Raw genomic sequence first — 24,656 nt, 5'->3', positions numbered from 1 at the left:
TTGGTGGTTGATGTATGCCACCGCTGTTGAGTTGTCCGACTGAATTCGGATCTGCTTGCCTTCCAGCCACGGCTGGAACGCCTTTAGGGCAAGATACACTGCCCTTATCTCCAGAACATTGATCTGAAGGACTCTGGCTGAGTCCAAGTACCCTGAGCCCTGTGGTGGAGAAAGACCGCTCCCCACCCTGACAGGCTCGCGTCCGTCGTGACCACAGCCCAGGATGGGGGCAGGAAGGATTTCCCCTTCGACAGAGAAGTGGGAAGAAGCCACCACTGAAGGGAAGCCTTGGCTGCCCGAGAAGGGAGACGTTCCTGTCGAGGGACGTCGACTTCCTGTCCCATTTGCGGAGAATGTCCCATTGAAGTGGACGCAGATGAAACTGCGCAACAGGAACTGCCTCCATTGCTGCTACCATCTTCCCTAGAAAGTGCATGAGGCGCCGCAAGGGGTGTGACTGGCCTTGAAGGAGAGATTGCACCCCTGTCTGTAGTGAACGCTGTTTGTCCAGCGGAAGCTTCACTATCGCTGAGAGAGTATGAAACTCCATGCCAAGATATGTTAGCGATTGGGCCGGTGTCAGATTTGACTTTGGAAAATTGATGATCCACCCGAAACTCTGGAGAGTCTCTAGAGCAATGCTCAGGCTGTGTTGGCATGCCACTTGAGAGGGTGCCTTTACAAGCAGATCGTCTAAGTAAGGGATCACCGAGTGTCCCTGAGAGTGCAGAACTGCTACTACTGTTGCCATGACCTTGGTGAAGACCCGTGGGGCTGTCGCCAAGCCGAAAGGCAGTGCCACGAACTGAAGGTGTTCGTCCCCTATGGCGAAACGCAGGAAGCGCTGATGTTCTGAAGAACCGAGTCGGAGGACGAGAGTTGAACTCTATCCTGTAACCGTTAGACAGAATGTCTCTCACCCAACGGTCTTTTACCTGTGGCAGCCAGGCGTCGCAAAAGCGGGAAAGCCTGCCACCGACCGAGGATGCGGTGTGAGGAGGCCGAAAGTCATGAGGAGGCCGCTTTGGGAGCGGTTCCCCCGGCGGTCTTCTTAGGACGTGACTTAGACCGCCATGAATCGGAGTTCCTCTGATCCTTCTGAGGCCTTTTGGACGAGGAGAATTGAGACCTGCCCGCGGACCGAAAGGACCGAAACCTCGATTCTACCTTCCGTGGTTGAGGTCTGTTTGGTTTGGACTGGGGTAAGGATGAGTCCTTTCCCTTGGATTGTTTAATGATTTCATCCAATCGCTCACCAAACAGACGGTCGCCAGAAAATGGCAAACCGGTTAAGAACTTTTTGGAAGCAGAGTCTGCCTTCCATTCACGTAGCCACATGGCCCTGCGGACTGCCACCGAATTGGCGGATGCTACCGCCGTACGGCTCGCAGAGTCCAGGACAGCATTAATGGCGTAGGACGCAAACGCCGACGCCTGAGAGGTTAAGGACACCACTTGCGGAGCAGACGTACGTGTGACTGCATTAATCTGCGCATGACAAGCTGAGATAGCTTGGAGTGCCCATACGGCTGCGAATGCTGGAGCAAAAGACGCGCCGATAGCTTCATAGATGGATTTCAACCAGAGCTCCATCTGTCTGTCAGTGGCATCTTTGAGTGAAGCCCCATCTTCCACTGCCACTATGGATCTAGCCGCCAGTCTGGAGATTGGAGGATCCACCTTGGGACACTGAGCCCAGCCCTTGACAACGTCAGGGGGAAGGGATAACGTGTATCCTTAAGGCGCTTGGAAAAACGCTTATCTGGACAAGCTCGGTGTTTCTGGACTGCCTCTCTGAAGTCAGAGTGATCCAGAAACGTACTCAATGTACGCTTGGGAAACCTGAAACGGAATTTCTCCTGCTGAGAAGCTGACTCCTCAATTGGAGGAGCTGGGGGAGAAATATCCAACACCTCATTGATGGTCGCTATAAGGTCATTCACTATGGCGTCACCTTCAGGTGTATCTAGGTTGAGAGCGGCCTCAGGATCAGAATCCTGATCTGCTACCTCCGCTTCATCATCCAGAGAGTCCTCCTGCTGAGACCCCGAACAGTGTGATGAAGTCGAGAGAATTTCCCAGCGAGCCCGCTTAGGCGGCCTGGGACTGCGGTCCGTGTCAGAGACCTCACCCTGGGACCTATGGGTCACCCCAGGAGCACTTTGCTGCTCCAACTGAGGGGGGCCTGGGGTCAATGATTCAACAGTGCCCGTGGCCTGAGTCACCGGTCTGGACTGTAAGGCTTCTAGTATCTTAGCAGACCATTTATCCATACTCTCAGACAGTTTGTCAGCAAATACTGCAAACTCCGTCCCTGTCACCTGGACAGTGGTAGCAGGTGGTTCCACCTGGGCCACCAGTAGCAGAGGCTCCGGCTGAGTAGTGCCACAGGGGCCGAGCATTGCACACAATGAGGATCGGTGGAACCTGCCGGTAGTATAGCCGCACATGAGGTACAGGTTGCAAAGTAAGCCTGTGCTTTGGCACCCTTGCTTTTTGCGGACGACATGCTGTTGTCTCCTCTGAGTACAATCCAGGAGGGTATATAGCCAAAAATCAACAGTGCGACCGTACAGTGTAAATGTATAGCATATAAGCATATATATATATACACTTCGGCACTCAGTGGGGCCAGCACCCAGGTGCTGCTTACCGACCGCTCAAAGCGGTTGTGTGATCACCAGATTCCCTGCCTGGGCCTCCCAGAGCCGTGTTGTCTCTCCTCTCCAGCGTCAGAAGTGCTGACAGGAATGGCTGCCGGCGTTCTGTGGGGAGGAGGGGGCCGTGGGCGTGCCCCAGAAAGTGCGGGAATCTGATGCCCCACTGTGCTGAGTGAGGGGGGAGGAGGATACAAAGTATGCTCCAGCCCTCAGCGCTGACGTCCTGTGCAGCGTCCCGCCCTTCCCCTGACTGGCAGGCCTGGGGGCGGGAATATGCGATACTAGGCCGCAAAAGCCGGGGACTAAAGTTATAAGCGCGGCCGGCAAATAAGCGCGGCCGGCGCGGTAGTCCCCGGCGCACTAACACACCCAGCAGTGCTGCAGTGTGTGTGGCACAAGCGCTCCATGCGCGGTCCCCCAGGGGAACACAGAGTACCTCACAGTAGCAGGGCCTTGTCCCTGACGATACCCGGCTCCTGTCCAGCAGATTCCCCAGGGGCTGCGGAGGGAGCACGGTCTCAGTGCCTGGAGACCGATTAGGATCCCACTTCACCCAGAGCCCATTAAGGGATGGGGAAGGAAAACAGCATGTGGCTCCTGCCTATGTACCCTCAATGGGCACCTCAACCTTAACAGCACCGCCGACCAGAGTGGGGTGAGAAGGGAGCATGCTGGGGGCCCTGTTATGGGCCCTCTTTTCTTCCATCCGACATAGTCAGCAGCTGCTGCTGACTAAGATGTGGAGCTATGCGTGGATGTCAGCCTCCTTCGCACAAAGCATAAAAACTGAGGAGCCCGTGAGGCACGGGGGGTGTATAGGCAGAAGGGGAGGGGCTTTACACTTTTAAGTGTAATACTTTGTGTGGCCTCCGGAGGCAGAAGCTATACACCCAATTGTCTGGGTCTCCCAATGGAGCGACAAAGAAAGAGCAAATTTTGGTATCATTGAATGTGTCAAGGGAGGAATTTAGGTAAAGACTGCTAATGGAGTCTTCATACAGGGAAATCAGAGACGGTGCCGTATTAGCTGTATATCAGTGCCGATATATCAATGTATCAGACAGTGAACACACAGACATGTTCTCCTTGAGCCAGCGTCATCCACTGAGCTCGTGTATTTTGAAAAAACTTAATTATACAGAAAAGCTACTTCAGCCTTGAAGCTAAACAGGGAGTATTTCACTCCTTAATTTCTCACAGCATGTTGTAAACACATCTTTGTTCCTTGCACATTCTTTCTGTGTGAACACTACTGATAAGACTTTTACTCATCATTAAAAGACTTCCATCATTTGTACATCTGTTCACTCATTCTTGGTAACCCCTTCATAACTATAAAGCTTTGAATTATATTATAGGTCTGTGCAATTACTACATAGACAGACAGATAATTATGCAACTACATCTAGATTTTGATTATTTACATACACAGATATTCTTATTACGTTTAAACAAACAAGCTACAGCTCAGACCACCTTCACAAATGGACACCAAGGAGACATTCACTCGTCCGGTTGCGGGGGAATGAAGTAGGCTCAGGCGCTGAGCCTGCTTCATACACATTACTCTAAGGCCCCTATCACACATCAGTTTTTTGCCATCAGTCACAATCCGTCAAATTTTGCCAAAAAAAACAAAACAAAAAACGACTGATGCCGCTGGATCCGTTTTTTTCTCATACACTTGTATTAGCGACGGATTGTGTTGGATGGCCTCACGTTTCATCAGTCGTTTGACGGATCCGTCTAAAAATGTTTGTCCGTTGGACGGAGATGATGTCTACAGTATGTACAATTTGTGTACATCAAAAAACAAACAGCGACGGACCCATCGCCGTCCGTCGTTTGGGAGAATGGAAGCCTATGGGCACGGGATCTGTTTGCTGGAATGGAAGCCTATGGGCGCGGGATCTGTCGTTTGCTGGAATGGAAGCCTATGGGCGCGGGATCTGTCGTTTGCTGGAATGGAAGCCTATGGGCGCGGGATCTGTCGTTTGCTGGAATGGAAGCCTATGGGCGCAGGATCTGTCGTTTGCTGGAATGGAAGCCTATGGGCGCAGGATCTGTCGTTTGCTGGAATGGAAGCCTATGGGCGCGGGATCTGTCGTTTGCTGGAATGGAAGCCTATGGGCGCGGGATCTGTCGTTTGCTGGAATGGAAGCCTATGGGCGCGGGATCTGTCGTTTGCTGGAATGGAAGCCTATGGGCGCGGGATCTGTCGTTTGCTGGAATGGAAGCCTATGGGCGCGGGATCTGTCGTTTGCTGGAATGGAAGCCTATGGGCGCAGGATCTGTCGTTTGCTGGAATGGAAGCCTATGGGCGCAGGATCTGTCGTTTGCTGGAATGGAAGCCTATGGGCGCAGGATCTGTCGTTTGCTGGAATGGAAGCCTATGGGCGCAGGATCTGTCGTTTGCTGGAATGGAAGCCTATGGGCGCAGGATCTGTCGTTTGCTGGAATGGAAGCCTATGGGCGCAGGATCTGTCGTTTGCTGGAATGGAAGCCTATGGGCGCAGGATCTGTCGTTTGCTGGAATGGAAGCCTATGGGCGCAGGATCTGTCGTTTGCTGGAATGGAAGCCTATGGGCGCAGGATCTGTCGTTTGCTGGAATGGAAGCCTATGGGCGCAGGATCTGTCGTTTGCTGGAATGGAAGCCTATGGGCGCAGGATCTGTCGTTTGCTGGAATGGAAGCCTATGGGCGCAGGATCTGTCGTTTGCTGGAATGGAAGCCTATGGGCGCAGGATCTGTCGTTTGCTGGAATGGAAGCCTATGGGCGCAGGATCTGTCGTTTGGTGGAATGGAAGCCTATGGGCGCAGGATCTGTCGTTTGGTGGAATGGAAGCCTATGGGCGCAGGATCTGTCGTTTGGTGGAATGGAAGCCTATGGGCGCAGGATCTGTCGTTTGGTGGAATGGAAGCCTATGGGCACAGGATCTGTCGTTTGGTGGAATGGAAGCCTATGGGCGCAGGATCTGTCGTTTGCTGGAATGGAAGCCTATGGGCGCAGGATCTGTCGTTTGCTGGAATGGAAGCCTATGGGCGCAGGATCTGTCGTTTGCTGGAATGGAAGCCTATGGGCGCAGGATCTGTCGTTTGCTGGAATGGAAGCCTATGGGCGCAGGATCTGTCGTTTGCTGGAATGGAAGCCTATGGGCGCAGGATCTGTCGTTTGCTGGAATGGAAGCCTATGGGCGCAGGATCTGTCGTTTGCTGAAATGGAAGCCTATGGGCGCAGGATCTGTCGTTTGCTGGAATGGAAGCCTATGGGCGCAGGATCTGTCGTTTGCTGGAATGGAAGCCTATGGGCGCAGGATCTGTCGTTTGCTGGAATGGAAGCCTATGGGCGCAGGATCTGTCGTTTGCTGGAATGGAAGCCTATGGGCCCAGGATCTGTCGTTTGCTGAAATGGAAGCCTATGGGCGCAGGATCTGTCGTTTGCTGAAATGGAAGCCTATGGGCGCAGGATCTGTCGTTTGCTGGAATGGAAGCCTATGGGCGCAGGATCTGTCGTTTGCTGGAATGGAAGCCTATGGGCGCAGAATCTGTCGATTCGTAGAATGGAAGCCTATGGGCGCAGGATCTGTCGTTTGGTAGAATGGAAGCCTATGGGCACAGGATCTGTCGTTTGGTGGAATGGAAGCCTATGGGCACAGGATCTGTCGTTTGGTGGAATGGAAGCCTATGGGCACAGGATCTGTCGTTTGGTGGAATGGAAGCCTATGGGCACAGGATCTGTCGTTTGGTGGAATGGAAGCCTATGGGCACAGGATCTGTCGTTTGGTGGAATGGAAGCCTATGGGCACAGGATCTGTCGTTTGGTGGAATGGAAGCCTATGGGCGCAGGATCTGTCGTTTGGTGGAATGGAAGCCTATGGGCACAGGATCTGTCGTTTGGTGGAATGGAAGCCTATGGGCACAGGATCTGTCGTTTGGTGGAATGGAAGCCTATGGGCACAGGATCTGTCGTTTGGTGGAATGGAAGCCTATGGGCACAGGATCTGTCGTTTGGTGGAATGGAAGCCTATGGGCACAGGATCTGTCGTTTGGTGGAATGGAAGCCTATGGGCACAGGATCTGTCGTTTGGTGGAATGGAAGCTTATGGGCGCAGGATCTGTCGTTTGGTGGAATGGAAGCTTATGGGGGCAGGATTCGTCATAATCCATCAAATGACAGAATCCAGCGACTGATTTCAATTTTTTTTTTAACTGAGCATGCTCCAATTTATTATTCAGCCCCCCGCTAGTCTGATCCGTCGAAAAACGGATCCCTCGCGCCAGTTTAGCTAATCTGTGATGAATCCAGTGATCCGTCGAGAAAACAGATTGTGACTGATGGCAAAATACTGGTGTGTATAAAGGGCCTAAATGCTTCTGTCACTTTCTGGGCAGTTGCATTTAGAAGGGGAGCAATGAAGAAATGAAAATCCGTCATAAAAGGGTTAAGTCCTAAGCTGGCTTGAAAGCTCCTTACACTGTTTGTTGCTGGACCATCTCATCCACATACGGTGTGAAGCTGGGGACGGTCTGCGCAGGGTCACCGGGCGTCTGATGACTGGTTTTGGATGGCTGAAAAGACAAAAAAAAAAAAAAAAATTGACAACAATAGATACATTTAAGAATCACACACACAACAGGAGTTGCCAAAAAAAAAAAAAAAAAACCACCACCCCCCTTACCCTTCCAGAGCCCCAGGGTCCTGCTTTCTGCTCATTCTCCTTTGCTCGCGCTGGAGGTAATGCTACCCAGGGTTGCACGGCTGCGGCGGTCGTGCCCCCCGACATCGGAGCGCCTGCATTCTCATCAAACACTGCAAAGTGAGAGCGGCTCGGGATCTGCTGTGGGGGAGCGCTCGGGGCACTTGATCCTTGGCCACGAGCTGGAAAAAATAAATAAATAAATAAATAAATTTCTACCTTGCCCAATTATATAAGGAAAGGACAGATTACTAAAATCGGGAGAAGATATAACATCCAGCGCCTACATTTCAGGGCGTCCCCGACTCGGTTTATTGGGGCTCTCGCTTTATTCTTCCCTTTGGCTTTTAAATCAACCAGAGAACTCCGCGGCGGTTCAGCCATTTCTGAATCTTCGGCGTCCTCGCCCATTCCTTGTATTATCTGTCGCGAGACTCGAGCTTGGAATTGTCTGCGGAGAGTATAAACGATGATAGTTCAGTGTCTGAACTTTGCCATCAATACAATGTGAACATGACAAGTAAAAAAATAAATAAATAAATACATTTTTATTTTTTATATAGCGCTAACATATTCCGCAGCGCTTTACATACATTTGGCAACACTGTCCCCATTGGGGCTCACAATCTAGAGTCCCTATCTGTATGTCTTTGGAGTGTGGGAGGAAACCGGAGTACCCGGAGGAAACCCACGCAGACATGAGGACAACATACAAACTCCTTGCAGATGGTGTCCTTGGTGGGATTCGAACCCAGGACCCCAGCGCTGCAAGGCTGCAGTGCTAACCACTGAGCCACCACAAGACTGCAGTGCTAACCACTGAGCCACCACAAGACTGCAGTGCTAACCACTGAGCCACTGTGCCGCCCTAACCCTGCAAATACCCTGGCACAAAATTGGTTCCTGATAATGCATCGCCTTACCAGCTGTATGTGCCCGAAAGAGCAGCAGCCAGCTAAGGATTTGCCCCACAGCGCCCCCACATTACATGGTGGCCAGCCGTGGTACAAAGGCTGCGTCAGTCTGCCAGGATGAGAGCCTCCTCAAATATGGAGGCTCGGGCTACTAGGATGGGAACCTGCATCCATACTGAGACTGGGCACAAGGATATGGAATACATTGTTTTCATGAGACAACCCCTTTCTTCTTTTATTTTTTTTAAATAGCGCTAACATATTCTGCAGCGCTTTACATACATTTGGCAACACTGTCCCCATTGGGGCTCACAAGCTAGAGTCCCTATCAGTGTGTCTTTGGAGTGTGGGAGGAAACCGGAGAACCCGGAGGAAACCCACGCAAACACAGGGAGAACATACAAACTCCTTGCAGATGTTGTCCTTGGTGGGATTCGAACCCAGGACCCCATTGCTGCAAGACTGCAGTGCTAACCACTGAGCCACCACAAGACTACAGTGCTAACCACTGAGCCACCGTGCCGCCCTATAACCCCTTTAATCACAAATAGATATACAAGATCTGGACAACCCCTTTTAATGGCCAGATGGTGGCGAGAACACTCCAGGGGTGGGTGGGTGAAGGACAAAAGGAGTGGAGGAGGATGTACTTGTTGATATGAAACCACCTTTGGAAGAAAGGACGGTATAGGACGTATGACCAACTTGTCCCGTATGGAGCTTTACAGAAGATCCCAGCAAGCACACACACCCTGAGGATGAAGATGATCGCCATAAGAAATGCCAACTCCCAAGAAAGCAATCTTTGAGAAATGCTGCATAATTAGGGATCCACTGGCTTCCTATAAAGGAGGGGTACAATGGCCACCTGATAGGAAGGTCCTAACCCACTTTCAGAAGGCCAGAGTATGCCGAAACAAATTAAGAGGAACATCTTCCCCTAGTGAGCCAAGGCTGAGCCAATCTGGACCGAAAAAAGGAGAGAATCTTGGGAATGGAAAACTCAAAAGGGATGGAAATCCAGCTGCCTGTAAAAATGGAAAGTGCGGATTAAGAGGTACATGCCCCAAGCATGGTCTGGAGAAGTCAGAAAGACCCTAAGTTCTCAGGACCTCGGCTTCACCATCACACCATAACATGCAATTGGGGTAACGTGGGTGGAATAGCGAGCCTTGGCGAAGAAGGCAGGGGTGAGGAGCAAGGGGACACGGCCAGTTCAGAGCTAGAGAACCTGATGGGATCCTGGGGGGGGCCCATACATTGCAAAACATTCCCCTAAAGAGGCATAGGAATGGAGGAAAGACTCAATGCAGGTGAAAAGGAAAGAGAGAGAAGGGAGGGCCTGGATGGAAGTTAAAAAAAACATTAGCCCTAGGGACAAGAGACCTGACCCGGGGCAAAGTGGCAGTATGACGCATCCTGGAGAGGGATGCAAGCTGATTTTCATCTGCCCAGCATCCTCATGGCCATGTGTGATGGCCCGGCAATAACAGTGAAGACACTGCGAAACACGGCCTCCTCACGAGGGCGGCGAAAAACGGCCTCCTCACGAGGGCGGCGAAACACGGCCTCCTCACGAGGGCGGCGAAACACGGCCTCCTCACGAGGGCGGCGAAACACGGCCTCCTCACGAGGGCGGCGAAACACGGCCTCCTCACGAGGGCGGCGAAGAAGGGAATTTTGTTACTTACCGTAAATTCCTTTTCTTCTAGCTCTTATTGGGAGACCCAGACGATTGGGGTATAGCTACTGCCCTCCGGAGGCCACACAAAGCACTACACTAAAAAGTGCAAGGCCCCTCCCCTTCTGGCTATACCCCCCCGTGGTATCACGGGTTCTCCAGTTTTAGTGCCAAAGCAAGAAGGAGGAAGCCAATAACTGGTTTAAACAAATTAACTCCGAATAACGTCGGAGAACTGAAAAAAACCGTTCAACATGAACAACATGTGTACCCGCAAACAACAAAAAAATCCCGAAGGACAACAGGGCGGGTGCTGGGTCTCCCAATAAGAGCTAGAAGAAAAGGAATTTACGGTAAGTAACAAAATTCCCTTCTTCTTCAGCGCTCCATTGGGAGACCCAGACGATTGGGACGTCCAAAAGCTGTCCCTGGGTGGGTAAAGAGATACCTCATGTTAGAGCTGCAAAACAGCCCTCCCCTACGGGGATGTCACTGCCGCCTGCAGGACTCTTCTACCTAAGCTGGCATCCGCTGAAGCATAGGTATGCACCTGATAATGTTTGGTGAAAGTGTGCAGACTCGACCAGGTAGCTGCCTGGCACACCTGTTGAGCCGAAGCCTGGTGTCGCAAAGCCCAGGACGCACCCACAGCACTGGTTGAGTGGGCTTTCAGCCCTGAAGGAACCGGAAGCCCAGCAGAACGGTAGGCTTCCAGAATTGGTTCTTTGATCCATCGAGCCAGGGTGGCTTTAGAAGCCTGCGACCCCTTGCGCTGGCCAGCGACAAGGACAAAAAGTGCATCTGAACGGCGGATAGGCGCCGTGCGAGAAATATAGATTCTGAGTGCTCTCACCAGATCTAGCAAACGTAAGTCTTTCTCATACCGGTGAACCGGCTGAGGACAAAAGGAAGGCAAGGATATATCCTGATTAAGATGAAACGAGGATACGACCTTAGGGAGAAACTCCGGAATGGGGCGCAGCACTACCTTGTCCTGGTGGAACACCAGGAAGGGAGCCTTGGATGACAGAGCTGCCAGCTCAGACACTCGCCGAAGCGATGTGATCGCTACGAGAAACGCCACTTTCTGTGACAGGCGAGAAAAGGAAACGTCCTTTAGAGGCTCGAAGGGCGGCTTTTGCAGAGCAACTAGTACTCTGTTCAGATCCCATGGATCTAACGGCCGCTTGTACGGGGGCACAATATGACAGACCCCCTGTAGGAACGTGCGCACCTTAGGAAGACGTGCTAGACGCTTCTGAAAAAACACAGATAGTGCCGAGACTTGCCCTTTAAGGGAGCCGAGCGACAAGCCCTTTTCCAACCCCGATTGCAGGAAGGAAAGAAAGGTGGGCAATGCAAATGGCCAAGGGGATACTCTCTGTGCAGAGCACCAGGATAAGAAAATCTTCCACGTTCTGTGGTAGATCTTAGCAGACGTTGACTTCCTAGCTTGTCTCATTGTGGCTACGACTCCTTGAGATAATCCTGCGGAGGCTAGGATCCAGGACTCAATGGCCACACAGTCAGGTTCAGGGCCGCAGAATTCTGATGGAAAAACGGCCCTTGGGACAGTAAGTCTGGTCGGTCTGGCAGTGACCACGGTCGACCGACCGTGAGATGCCACAGATCCGGATACCACGATCTCCTCGGCCAGTCTGGGGCGACGAGTATGACGCGGCTGCAATCGGATCTGATCTTGCGTAACACTCTGGGCAAGAGTGCCAGAGGTGGGAAGACGTATGGGAGCCGGAACTGCAACCAATCTTGAACTAATGCGTCTGCCGCCAGAGCTCTTTGATCGCGCGACCTCGCCATGAATGCCGGGACCTTGTTGTTGTGCCGGGACGCCATTAGGTCGACGTCCGGCACTCCCCATCGGCGACAGATTTCCTGAAACACGTCCGGGTGAAGGGACCACTCCCCTGCGTCCATGCCCTGGCGACTGAGGAAGTCTGCTTCCCAATTTTCTACGCCTGGGATGTGAACCGCGGATATGGTGGATGCTGTGTCCTCCACCCACATTAGAATGCGCCGGACTTCTTGGAATGCTTGCCGACTGCGCGTCCCTCCTTGGTGGTTGATGTATGCCACCGCTGTGGAGTTGTCCGATTGAATTCGGATCTGCTTTCCTTCCAGCCACTGTTGGAAGGCCAGTAGGGCAAGATACACTGCCCTGATTTCCAGAACATTGATCTGAAGGGTGGACTCCTGCGGAGTCCACGTCCCCTGGGCCCTGTGGTGGAGAAACACTGCTCCCCACCCTGACAGACTCGCATCTGTCGTGACCACTGCCCAGGATGGGGGCAGGAAGGATCTTCCCTGAGACAATGAGGTGGGAAGGAGCCACCATTGTAGAGAGTCCTTGGCCGTCTGGGAAAGAGAGACTTTCCTGTCCAGGGACGTTGACTTCCCGTCCCATTGGCGGAGAATGTCCCATTGAAGTGGGCGCAGATGAAACTGCGCAAAGGGAACTGCTTCCATGGCTGCCACCATCTTCCCGAGGAAGTGCATGAGGCGCCGTAAGGGGTGCGACTGGCCTTAAAGGAGGGATTGCACCCCTGTCTGTAGGGACCGCTGCTTGTTCAGCGGAAGCTTCACTCTCGCTGCTCGAGTATGAAACTCCATGCCAAGATACGTTAGCGACTGTGACGGTGACAGATTCGACTTTGGAAAGTTGATGATCCATCCGAACGTCTGTAGAGTCTCCAGCGTAGCATGTAGACTGAGTTGGCATGTGTGAGGTAAATCCGGAGATATGACGATAAATCATGACATTCAAGTCATGTCAGGAAGCCCTCTCCTGGTGTCACTACCCCCTTCCCTTCACACAACTGGTTTAGCAACAAATCCATGGCCATGTCCTGTGATATGGAAATGAGGTGGCTTAGGGACAATGGACACAGGATGACTCCCTGCCGTCACCCTGTAGTGGGGGCTGCTAGCTAGTTAGCAAGGCTATGGAAATAGCCAGACAGAACGACTCCAGTAAAAAATGGTTCATATCTCGCAAGCCATATTTCCGATAAATATGGCAACCATAAAAATGGTGTCTCCGCATGTGGACGATGCCGGCACCCCCTTTTTATGGGAACAGGACATTGGGAAATGCCCCAGGCGTGATATCAGCCAATGGGGAACTGGCAGACAGGTCATGAGTCCCCTCGTTCTGTAGCTAAATTCATAACTGTCACAATGAGAGCATTGGCGTCTGCCTACGACGCTCCCAGGCAAAGTTATAGCCAAAATCCCCTTTGCTGGATAATTCTGATCCATGCAGGGGGAGTGGCAGTGCTTCCCTGTGAGGTCACTAAGGTAGGAGGGGACCTGGATCTGCCCAGGTTGATAACCCTACTTCGGCCATTTTCCAGCGTTCTTCTGCTCGGGGGCCTGGTTGGGACAGACCTGTGAGAGAGTTCCTGGAAACCTGGTCTACAGCGCCCCCCTGTGGCCAGACGCACAAGGTAACTGATGTAATTGTATACCTGTTTGTAACCCATGCTTTATCTGTAACTGTACTCTGACATAACTGTATATTCTGTAGATTCCCTATTGTATATATTGTAGTTTCTAGTGTGGCTTTAGGCTGATTAAATTATATAATTAATCTTGAGCTGTTCTGTTATCTCGATCTCGAATCCCACGTCTGTGTGTTCGGCTAATAGTTACCGTGAAGCGGTTGGTGGCAGCGAGTTGTGCCAAGGATTATTGTGGGGAGGCCAGTGAGATTCGGGGAGATTTTATATATTCCGCCCGCGGAGGTTGGGGGAATATATACCCTACTCTCACCGGGGACCCTTCAATAATCGGCATAAGTAGTATAGCGGCCTCCTTGCTTATTGTCGGGCAATTCCATAATTGGCCTGACTATAAGAGGGGCGCTAGAGAGCGCGTCACGTGCTCTGTCTGTCGGTCGGGAGGTATAAAGGAGGGGGACGCCCCCTTGCTACCCCCCGATTGTGACGTACTGGTAGCCAGCGCGGGGGATTTTTGAGGGACCCCCCCGGTGGTTTGTGACAGCATGCCTCTTGAGAGGGTGCCTTGACAAGTAGATCGCCTAGGTAAGGGATCACCGAGTGTCCCTGAGAGTGCAAGACTGCTACCACCGCCGCCATGACCTTGGTGAAGACCCGGGGGGCTGTCGCCAGACCGAATGGCAGAGCTACGAACTGAAGATGATCGTTTCCTATCACAAAACGTAGAAAACGTTGATGTTCTGTAGCAATTGGCACGTGGAGATAAGCATCTTTGATGTCTATTGAGGCAAGGAAGTCTCCTTGAGACATTGAGGCAACGACAGAGCGGAGGGTTTCCATCCGGAACCGTCTGGCGTGCACATGTTTGTTGAGCAGCTTTAGATCCAGAACAGGACGGAACGAGCCGTCCTTTTTTGGAACCACAAAGAGATTGGAGTAAAACCCTCGCCCTTGTTCCTGAGGCGGTACAGGAACCACTACTCCTTCCGCTCTTAGGGAGTCCACCGCCTGCAGCAGGGCATCTGCTCGGTCTGGATGTGGGGAGGTTCTGAAGAACCGAGCTGGACGACGAGAACTGAACTCGATTCTGTACCCGCGAGACAAAATGTTTGTCACCCACCGGTCTTTGACCTGTGACATCCAAATGTCGGAAAAGCGGGAGAGCCTGCCCCCAACCGGAGATGCGGAGGGGGGGGGCTGGAAGTCATGAGGTAGCCGCTTTGGAAGCGGTCCTCCATTTGCTTTCTTGGGGCGTGCGTGAGCCCGCCAGGAATCTGAGACTCCTTGCGTCCTCTGAGTCCCTTTGGACGAGAAGAATTGTGTCTTGCCCGAACCTCGAAAGGACTGAAACCTCTGCTGCCATTTTTTCTGCTGAGGTTTGCTTGATCTGGGCTGGGGTAAGGAAGAGTCTTTACCCTTGGACTGTTTAATGATGTCAGCCAATGGCTCGCCAAACAGTCTATCTCTAGATAAAGGCAAGCTGGTTAAACATTTTTTGGAACCAGCATCTGCTTTCCAGTCCTTTAACCACAAGGCTCTGCGCAAAACTACCGAATTGGCGGACGCCATTGATGTGCGGCTGGTAGATTCTAGGACCGCATTGATAGCGTAAGACGCAAACGCAGACATCTGCGAGGTAAGGAACGCCACTTGCGGCGCCGCTGGATGTATGATAGCATCCACTTTTGCTAAACCAGCTGAAATAGCTTGGAGTGCCCATACGGCTGCGAATGCTGGAGCAAACGACGCGCCGATAGCTTCATAGACAGATTTTAACCAAAGGTCCATCTGTCTGTCATTGGCATCCTTAAGTGAAGCGCCATCCTCCACTGCAACTATGGATCTAGCTGCAAGTTTGGAAATCGGGGGGTCTACTTTTGGACACTGGGTCCAGCGCTTGACCACATCAGGGGGGAAAGGAAAACGTGTATCCTTAGAACGTTTAGAGAAACGCCTTTCTGGATGAGCGTCGTGTTTCTGGATTGACTCTCTGAAGTCAGAGTGATCCAAGAAAGCACTCAATTTACGCTTGGGATAGAGGAAACGAAACTTCTCCTGCTCTGCAGCTGCCTCCTCTGCAGAAGGAGCTGGGGGAGAAATATCCAACAGTCTATTGATGGCTGAGATAAGATCGTTTACCATGGCGTCCCCATCCGGGGTATCCAGATTGAGAGGGGTTCCAGGATAAGACTCCTGATCACTCTCTTCAGTCTCATCACAGGGCGACTGATTGCGCTGAGACCCTGAGCAGTGTGTGACGTTGAGGGTCTTTCCCAGCGAGCTCGCTTAGGGTGGCTGGGGCTATCATCTGAGTCATAATACTCAGCCTGAGAAGCCGGGGACCCCCTTGTAGTCTGGATTAATTCCAACTGAGGGGGATTAGAGGACAGAGACCTCGCCGTGTCCATAGACTGAGCCCCAGTCATGGATTGCAAAGTTTCAAGGATTTTTGCCATAGTCACAGACATTCCATCAGCAAAAACTGCAAAGTCTGTCCCTGACACCGGGGCAGGACTTACAGGCGTCTCAGCCTGGGTCACTATCTCTCCTGACTCCGGCTGGCGAAGCAGCACCGGATCTGAGCATTGCACACAATGGGGGTCTTTGGAACCTGCTGGTAGAGCAGCCCCACATGCAGCACACGCAGTGTACACAGCCCTAGCCTTGGCAGCCTTGCGTTTTGTGGATGACATGTTGCTGCCTCCTCAGAGCGATCTGGGGTATCCAGCCAGGAAGCGACCTCACAGTGCAAGAAATAAATAAATATATATATCTGGTGACACAGTACACCAATACACACTGAGGCACTAGAGGGGCCAGCTGAAATGCCGCTTACCGCCCGCTTAAGAGCGGGTGTGTGGTCTCCAAAAGCCCCCTAGTCCAGGTCTCCCAGAGCCTTGCGTCCTTCCTCTAGCCAGACTGCATGTAATGGCTGCCGGCGTCCTGGGAGAGGAGGGGGGGCGGGCCCTGGGCGTTCCTGGCTAAGAGCGGGAAGCCTGCTTCCCTCTGTGCCTAGTGAGAGGGCTGGAGCATGTAAATCAGGCTCCAGCCCTCGTCGCTGCTGCGAAACAGCGTCTCTCCCCTACCCTGATTGACAGGGTGGGGGCGGGAACGAAGCGGAGCTAGGCCGCAAAAGCCGGGGACTGGATTTATAAACGCCGCCGCCGTAAAAGCGCGGTCGGCGTGTCCCCGGCGCACCACAAGTCACAGCAGCGCCGCCCGGTCCAGTGGGGGTCGGCGCTGCGTTCCCACAACACAAAGTCCCCCAGTAAACTGTAGGAACACCAACTCAATCGTTACGGTCCCCGGCGCACTACAACACCCAGCCAGCCCGGAGTGTGTCTGTGCCTGCCGGGGACACAGAGTACCTGTATGATGCAGGGCCTTGTCCCTGATTGTACTCCTGCTCCATATCCATCAGGTGCTATGGGTCTGTGGATGGAGCCCGGCGTCAGAGCTTAGAGGCCGGCAGGATCCCACTTCCACAGAGCCCTACAAGGGGATGTGGAAGGAAAACAGCATGTGGGGCTCCAGCCCCTGTACCAGCAATAGGTACCTCAACCTTACAACACCATCCACGGGTGAGAAGGGAGCATGCTGGGGGCCCTATATGGGCCCTCTTTTCTTCCATCCGAAATAGTCAGCAGCTACTGCTGACTAAAATCTGTGGAGCTATGCGTGGATGTCTGACCTCCTTCGCACAAAGCTTGAAAACTGGAGAACCCGTGATACCACGGGGGGGTATAGCCAGAAGGGGAGGGGCCTTGCACTTTTTAGTGTAGTGCTTTGTGTGGCCTCCGGAGGGCAGTAGCTATACCCCAATCGTCTGGGTCTCCCAATAGAGCGCTGAAGAAACATAACATGAGTATTATAAAATGATTTTTACGTTCTTCACAGCGGCCTGGGCTCTTATATACAGCATGTTAGAATACTGTATATAAGAGCCCGGTGGTGGTGGCCGCAGCTTATAGCCCCAAATCTGGAGACAGGTTCCCTTTAAACAAATTTGCAGTGTGTGAATATAGGTAAAAAAAAAAGTCTTACTTGTGATGCGTTTCGAGTTTGTCTAGAGGCTCAGCTCTGCGTTGGATGCCTTCCTGGAATATGGCGTCTGCCTTCTTGTAATTGCCCCTGGCTTCGTAATCTTCTGCCCACGTGACGTAGAGTTGAGCGTGTAGAATACCAATCCCCTGGCTGTGGAGATAGCTGTACAAGTCTGCTGGCTCTGTGCAGAACAGCGCCTACAACAAACAATGGACGAGGTGATCATTTATAATTACCGTACATTAAAGGTACGCTCACAGATTTTTTTTAATTTCCTCATCATAAAAGAAGGGAATTTTGTTTACTTACCGTAAATTCCTTTTCTTCTAGCTCCTATTGGGAGACCCAGACAATTGGGTGTATAGCTTCTGCCTCCGGAGGCCACACAAAGTATTACACTTTAAAAAGTGTAACCCCCTCCCCTCTGCCTATACACCCTCCCGTGCATCACGGGCTCCTCAGTTTTGGTGCAAAAGCAGGAAGGAGAAAACTTATAAATTGGTCTAAGGTAAATTCAATCCGAAGGATGTTCGGAGAACTGAAAACCATGAACCAAAGGAACAATTCAACATGAACAACATGTGTACACAAAAAAACAACAGCCCGAAGGGCACAGGGGCGGGTGCTGGGTCTCCCAATAGGAGCTAGAAGAAAAGGAATTTACGGTAAGTAAACAAAATTCCCTTCTTTGTCGCTCCATTGGGAGACCCAGACAATTGGGACGTCCAAAAGCAGTCCCTGGGTGGGTAAAAGAATACCTCGATAAAAAGAGCCGAAAAACGGCCCCCTCTTACAGGTGGGCGACCGCCGCCTGAAGGACTCGCCTACCTAGGCTGGCATCTGCCGAAGCATAGGTATGCACCTGATAGTGTTTCGTGAAAGTGTGCAGACTAGACCAGGTAGCCGCCTGACACACCTGCTGAGCCGTAGCATGGTGCCGCAATGCCCAGGATGCACCTACGGCTCTGGTAGAATGGGCCTTCAGCCCTGAAGGAATCGGAAGCCCAGAAGAACGGTAGGCTTCAAGAATCGGTTCCTTGATCCACCGAGCCAAGGTTGACTTGGAAGCCTGCGACCGCTTACGCTGGCCAGCGACAAGGACAAAGAGCGCATCCGAACGGCGCAGGGGCGCCGTGCGAGAAATGTAGAGCCGGAGTGCTCTCACGAGATCTAACAAGTGCAAATCCTTTTCACATTGGTGAACTGGATGAGGGCAAAAGGAAGGTAAGGAGATATCCTGATTGAGATGAAAAGGGGATACCACCTTAGGGAGCATGCCGGGGGCCCTGTTAGGGCCCTCTTTTCTTCCATCCGATACAATCAACAGCTGCTGCTGACTACAATGGGAGCTTGAGTGAATGTGTGCCTCCTTCAACACAAAGCATAAAACTGAGGAGCCCGTGATGCACGGGAGGGTGTATAGGCAGAGGGGAGGGGTTACACTTTTTAAAGTGTAATACTTTGTGTGGCCTCCGGAGGCAGAAGCTATACACCCAATTGTCTGGGTCTCCCAATGGAGCGACAAAGAAATTATAATTACAAAACAAAGTCTTATAAAACGCTCAGATTTTGGGCGTCTTCCTCTACTTACACGTGATAAATATTTTATGATTATGCAAGAATCACATATACTTCAAGGGAACCTGTCCCCAGTTTTTCCCAATATAAACTAAGACCACCACCTTTTACAGCAATCTAACAACCTGTATATAAGCCCCAACCCTCTCTGGATAGCCCACAAAATACCTATTCTAACCCCCTCCATACAGGGCAGACAGGTCCGATGTATGTCACTGGTCTTCCTCTTCTCTTCCCGCAATGGCCATCTTCCTGGCTAGCTTCATGTGGATGATATGTCCTGCATAGAGCACTCCTACAGCGCTCTGCCCTCAGCATAGCATTGTAATGCGCATGCACCAGCTTCGCTTCTGGGTCATCGCCACTCTTTTGTCCTCTCCCGGCGCATGCGCATTACAGTACTTTGCCTAGAGCAGAGCGAAGTACGCCTGAGCAGGAGAAAGATTGGAGGCGCTGTGTGGATGATAGGTCATGCACATGAAGCAAGGAAGAAAGACGGCGCCGAGCAAGACCAGCAACTCCAATAGGACTGGACCACACTCTATGAAGGGATTATAAAGGCATTTTTTTGGAGATTGGTTGCTAGCCTGCTGTAACGGTGAAGCCTTCTCTTATAGTGAGAATACCTGGTGACAGGCTCCTGATAATAGACTTGCACCTGTCAGCACTAGAGCTGGTGGCACTCAATGGGTAGAACCTGGACCAACAGCCACGTCAGTGATATCCGCCTCACAATTTATGGCCTCCCTGGTTCCTCTTCTCATGTCACTGTTGCGTTGTGACACACGCAACATCACAGCAAGCCGGCTAATCAGATGAAGAACCGCGGAAGCTGACAGGTAGGAGATGTTACTTGGGGCAGTTCTCCAATCAGAGGCCACAGATTACTAATGTGGTCCTACTAATCAATATCTATTAAAGGGGTTGTCCAGGAGTGTTATTCAGAGAATAGGTGAAAAATATGAGCTAGGCAGTGGTGCAAGCACGCCCACACATTGGTTACCTACTGCTGTCGAGTATCTCCTGTTCACAAGTTAGTTAGTATGGAGTAAGGGGTACTTTGCACGCTGCGACATCGCTATCCGATGCTAGCGATGCCGAGCGCGATAGTCCCCGCCCCCTTCGCACATGCGATATCTTGTGATAGCTGCCGTAGCGAACATTATCGCTACGGCCAGCTTCACACACACTTACCTGCCCTGCGACGTCGCTCTGGCCGGCGATCCGCCTCCTTCCTAAGGGGGCGGGTCGTGTGGTGTCACAACAGGTGGCCAATAGAAGCGGAGGGTCGGAGAGGAGCAGGACGTAAACATCCCGCCCACCTTCTTCCTTCTGCATAGCCAGTGGAGGCAGGTAGGAGATGTTCCTCGCTCCTGCGGCTTCACACACAGCGATGTGCGCTGCCGCAGGAACGAGGAACAACATCGTATCTCCTATTGGTGCGACATTATGAAAATGACCGACGCTACACAGATCACCGATTTACGACGCTTTTGCGATTGTTTATTGGCGCATCTAGGCTTTACACGTTGCAACGTCGTTACCGGCGCCGGATGTGCGTCACTTTCGATTTGACCCCGACGATATCGCAGTAGCGATGTCGAAATGTGCAAAGTACCCCTAACTATAAAGGTTTACAAAAGGAAGAATGATTTGTCTGAACGTACAAACTTGAGGCAGATGTTGAGGTAGCGCAGGTCCCCGTAGTATCTCTGCTCCTGGTGGAAGATCTTCACGGCCCTCTCCAGCAGCGGACACAGGTTACTCTCTTTACCGCCCTGAGGAAAGGCTTGTTCGGCCCATTTTATATACCTGGAACATAGGAAAAGTTTGAGATATTTTGAACATTGAAAAAGTTACTCTGGAGCTGATCACTGTTACCAAACCAATTAAGGACTTCATCATGACCCTAAAAATAAAAAAAATAAAAAGCTTCAGTAGGGGCCTGGAAGGGAAGCACATGGTGTAATAGTGTTTTGGGCACTGACCTATAACCTCCCATGCCCAATAATCACTCATCCACACTCAATGTGGTTCAAATGATGAATGAAGGGGTGGTCTTCTGATGGGGTGGTCTTAATGAAAATCTGGGGGTGCTTTGTGATTCCCTCCTTACATTATCACCTCTCCTATGGATTGGTCTTTAGAAGAACAACCCCTTTCAGTCCATCATGCAGTGATGACATACCTGTCCCAAACATCCAGAGGATCCTCTCCATTGTAGAAGCGAAGTTCTAATTCAAAGGCCCTGAAGAATTAAAGAAAATAAATAATTATTAAATATATCCCCTTTTTGCTACAGAAACTCAAAATAGAAATCTCCCGGTCCCAGGCGCTTGTACAGGAGCCTCATTTGCTTTTCGGGTTACATCATACTGCCTTTCGTCTAGGCTATATTCATACATGTGTGCAGTGTCGGTGTGCTGTTTTGATTTTTTTTATTGGATTCCCATTGAGTATGTGATATTCTTATCCTCAAAATCTGATGTGAGTCACAGGGATCTCACACTAAGATGCGGGATTTTTTACAGATCTATGACACTTTATGGGTCTGTATGCCAATAAAAAATTGGGTAGCACACGGACGCTCCACATGGATGTGCCTTAGCCCTAAGTCAGCCCTTGGAAAACATATAAGCAAAAGCGTTTGAGGCTGTGTGACTCTGTTGCGGCAAACGCGCGCCAATTCGCCCACGATAATGGCGCTGCAATTTGGACCCCAGAAAGACAAAGAAGGAAAAATTATGAGACTTAGGCCTTGGCTCCACTTGCGTTTTGCACGGATGAGCGCAATCCGATAAAACATCAGACAGCTCTCAGTCTAGTGAAAAACTATGGGGCAGTATCCATCTGCGATTGATTTCTTATGCCATAGTGGCATATGGAATGAATCGCAGCACGCTGCGTCTGGCATGGAGTCTCGGCTCATGCACCCCCTTACAAGTCTATGGGAGCATGTGTAAAATTGCACTGCACTCATATGTCATCCGACGACAGTGTGACGTACGCAGAGACAGGCAGCGGGGGAGATGGGGAGAAAGTGCTCCCTCCCACTTCTCCGCAGCTGTGATACGATCGCAAGATCAGATCACAGTCGCACAACCCTCGGAGCAGAGGATTATTAGCATATCACTCCCGATACTCTTGCATCACAAGCTGTGTGCAAGTGGAACCGAGGCCTTAGGCCGGCTTCACATAAGCGGTATTCTGACGCAATGCCAGATCCATCAGAAATGCGCTACAGTTCAATACAGTTAAACAGCATCGAGGCAAGATAAGGTTACATGTGGTCACATGCGGTGCATCTGAGCTTATCTTGCCGCGATTCCACGGTATTACACTGTACCGCAGTTCTGACGGATCCGGCATTGCAGCAAAATACCGGTGATGTGCGCACAGCCTAAGTTGCGGAGGATTAGTATGAGACTAGTGGCGGTCCAATATACGGCACCGCCATCAGTGAGCCGTAAACCACAGAACCATGCACTCTGCAGCGGCCGTTCTTAGGTACTGCAACTCAGCTCCACTTCACTTTAGGAGGAGCCGAGCTTCAGTACCCGAAAACATACACACGTCCCGATTTTAGTCATGGACGCCACCTTGATTGAACCACTCACTGCTTCTTTTGCTGGACGCCATTGTGACTGGCGCTTTCCTGCTGGGTGAGCACTTCCTGCAGGGTGGACATCGCTCGCCCTTGGCGGAGGGGTTGAACATTCTCCTTACTCAGCTCCCACTGGTCTCCAGCCTGTGCCATCCTGACAGGCGGCTGCAAAAAACACACACAGCAAGAAGTAAGTCGGGATCCCTCTATGCGCCTTTATGGAAATAACCAACTATTCCAAAACTGCAGCGGTGGTCGGTAACCTAGGCAACAAGCCACACGCTCTGAATTCAATTATCCCTGCATTTCTGACAGCATCTTTAGGAAAAGGTCGCTTGTTACTACAGTCACCTCTCAATTATACCCATATACATACTAAGTGTGTGTGTGTGTGTGTGTGTGTGTGTGTGTGTGTGTGTGTGTGTGTATCTGTGTGTGTGTGTGTGTATCTGTGTGTGTGTGTGTGTGTGTGTGTGTGTGTGTGTGTGTGTATCTGTGTGTGTGTGTGTGTGTATCTGTGTGTGTGTGTGTGTGTGTATGTGTGTGTGTGTGTGTGTGTGTATGTGTGTGTATCATTTATATATATATATATATATATATATATATATATATATACACACACACACACACATACACATATATATACATACACTGTGTATATATACCTTTTATATATATATATATATATATATATATATATATATATATATATATATATAAAAGGTATATATACACAGTGTATGTATATATATGTGTATGTGTGTGTGTGTATGTGTATATATATATATATATATATATATATATATACCCAGCCCCTTTAAGAGCACAACTAACTGCATGCTGATCCAGGACAGCCACCGTACCACTACAGACTCCAGCACTTCCTGTCGGTCCCGGTTTCGCCACTCACCGCCGATCAGTTATTTCCGCAGCACTGGGGAAGCCTCCGCTGCTAACACTACATTCAAACTGGGGCGGTCGCTCGCTGATTGGTCCGGAGCTCGGAGATACGTCACGTGCCGCGCATGCCTACTCGGTAAGGGTGTCGATTCGCTAAAACATACCATGTGCTCTTACCGGAAGTAGAAAAGCATCTTGGGAGTTGTAGTTTCTTTTTCTTTGTCGTCGTCTGACTAGAAATTTTTCATTTTCTTGCAGGATAACGCACCCGCCGCAGTTAATGTCAAAATTGAAGTGTAGATTAAGCCAAAACTTGCAGCTATGACATATTCGTGTAGTACTACAGCCAGCCTCTGTAGACATTTTATTTGCGCTTTTTTTTTTTTCATTTGTCTACCTAGGCAGAGGATGAGGCCTCCATTTTTCCCCTCAAGCTCTAGTTTTGAACAAAAACCATTGTACTGAAGAAGAAAAAAACGGGGGGAGGAACCAAGGGCGAAATAGCTGAAAAAATGCAATTTAGTCATTTTTTTAAGTAGTTTTTTACGGCGTATATTCTGTGATACCAAAAGCCCATAAAAATAATGTATAATTATAAATGCCCCAATAATTTTGTAAAAAAAATAAATTGTGTTTTGTATCACATCTTCTGAGGTCGGGAATGCTTTTTACAGTTTCTTTTTTTATTTTTTTTTTTATTTTTTAGTCACTGGATGTGAACCTGTGATCATCTCATCGCATACAGATAAAAAAAAATTCTTAAATTTTATTTTTTATTTTTATTTTTTTAGTCACAGTGGATGTGAACCTGTGATTGTCTCATCACATAGATTTTAAAAAAATCTTCATTTTTTCTTATTACTTTTTCCTTTTTTTTCTTATTTTCTTTTCTTTTTTCTTTATTTTTTTTTTTACTCAGTTGATTTGAACTTGCCATCATCTTATTACATATACCGTAGATTTTAAAAAATAAACAAAAACAAATTTCTTTATTTTTGGTTTTTTTTTCTTATTTTTTTTTACAGTAAATTTGAACCTGTGATCATCTCATCACTTAAAATTTTTTAAAAAATATATCTTTTACTTTATTTTTATTTCATTA

General features: G+C 50.3%; 1 protein-coding gene across 3 annotated transcripts in view; it reads right to left on the bottom strand.

Annotated features, from left to right (window-relative positions):
- BUB1B (BUB1 mitotic checkpoint serine/threonine kinase B) overlaps positions 1-23,651 on the bottom strand; it is a 106,118-nt gene extending 82,467 nt beyond the window's left edge. For 2 of the 3 annotated variants that reach the window (XM_075330872.1, XM_075330874.1), the window contains exons 1-8: positions 23,518-23,608; positions 22,668-22,819; positions 21,239-21,298; positions 20,718-20,862; positions 17,473-17,669; positions 7,645-7,808; positions 7,340-7,539; positions 7,135-7,229 (exon numbers count right to left, since the gene is read on the bottom strand). In XM_075330872.1, coding sequence (XP_075186987.1) covers positions 7,135-7,229; positions 7,340-7,539; positions 7,645-7,808; positions 17,473-17,669; positions 20,718-20,862; positions 21,239-21,298; positions 22,668-22,807 — 1,001 coding nt within the window. In that variant the 5' untranslated portion in view covers positions 22,808-22,819; positions 23,518-23,608. Of the gene's footprint in view, positions 1-7,134; positions 7,230-7,339; positions 7,540-7,644; positions 7,809-17,472; positions 17,670-20,717; positions 20,863-21,238; positions 21,299-22,667; positions 22,820-23,517 lie in introns of all 3 variants that reach the window. The other variant, XM_075330873.1, reaches the window with a different exon arrangement.
- Positions 23,652-24,656: the final 1,005 nt, after the last annotated feature.

The sequence above is a fragment of the Anomaloglossus baeobatrachus genome, chromosome 12 (genome assembly GCF_048569485.1).
Source record: "Anomaloglossus baeobatrachus isolate aAnoBae1 chromosome 12, aAnoBae1.hap1, whole genome shotgun sequence".
Taxonomy (NCBI): Eukaryota; Metazoa; Chordata; class Amphibia; order Anura; family Aromobatidae; genus Anomaloglossus; species Anomaloglossus baeobatrachus.
This window is presented reverse-complemented; position numbering and strand designations above follow the sequence as displayed.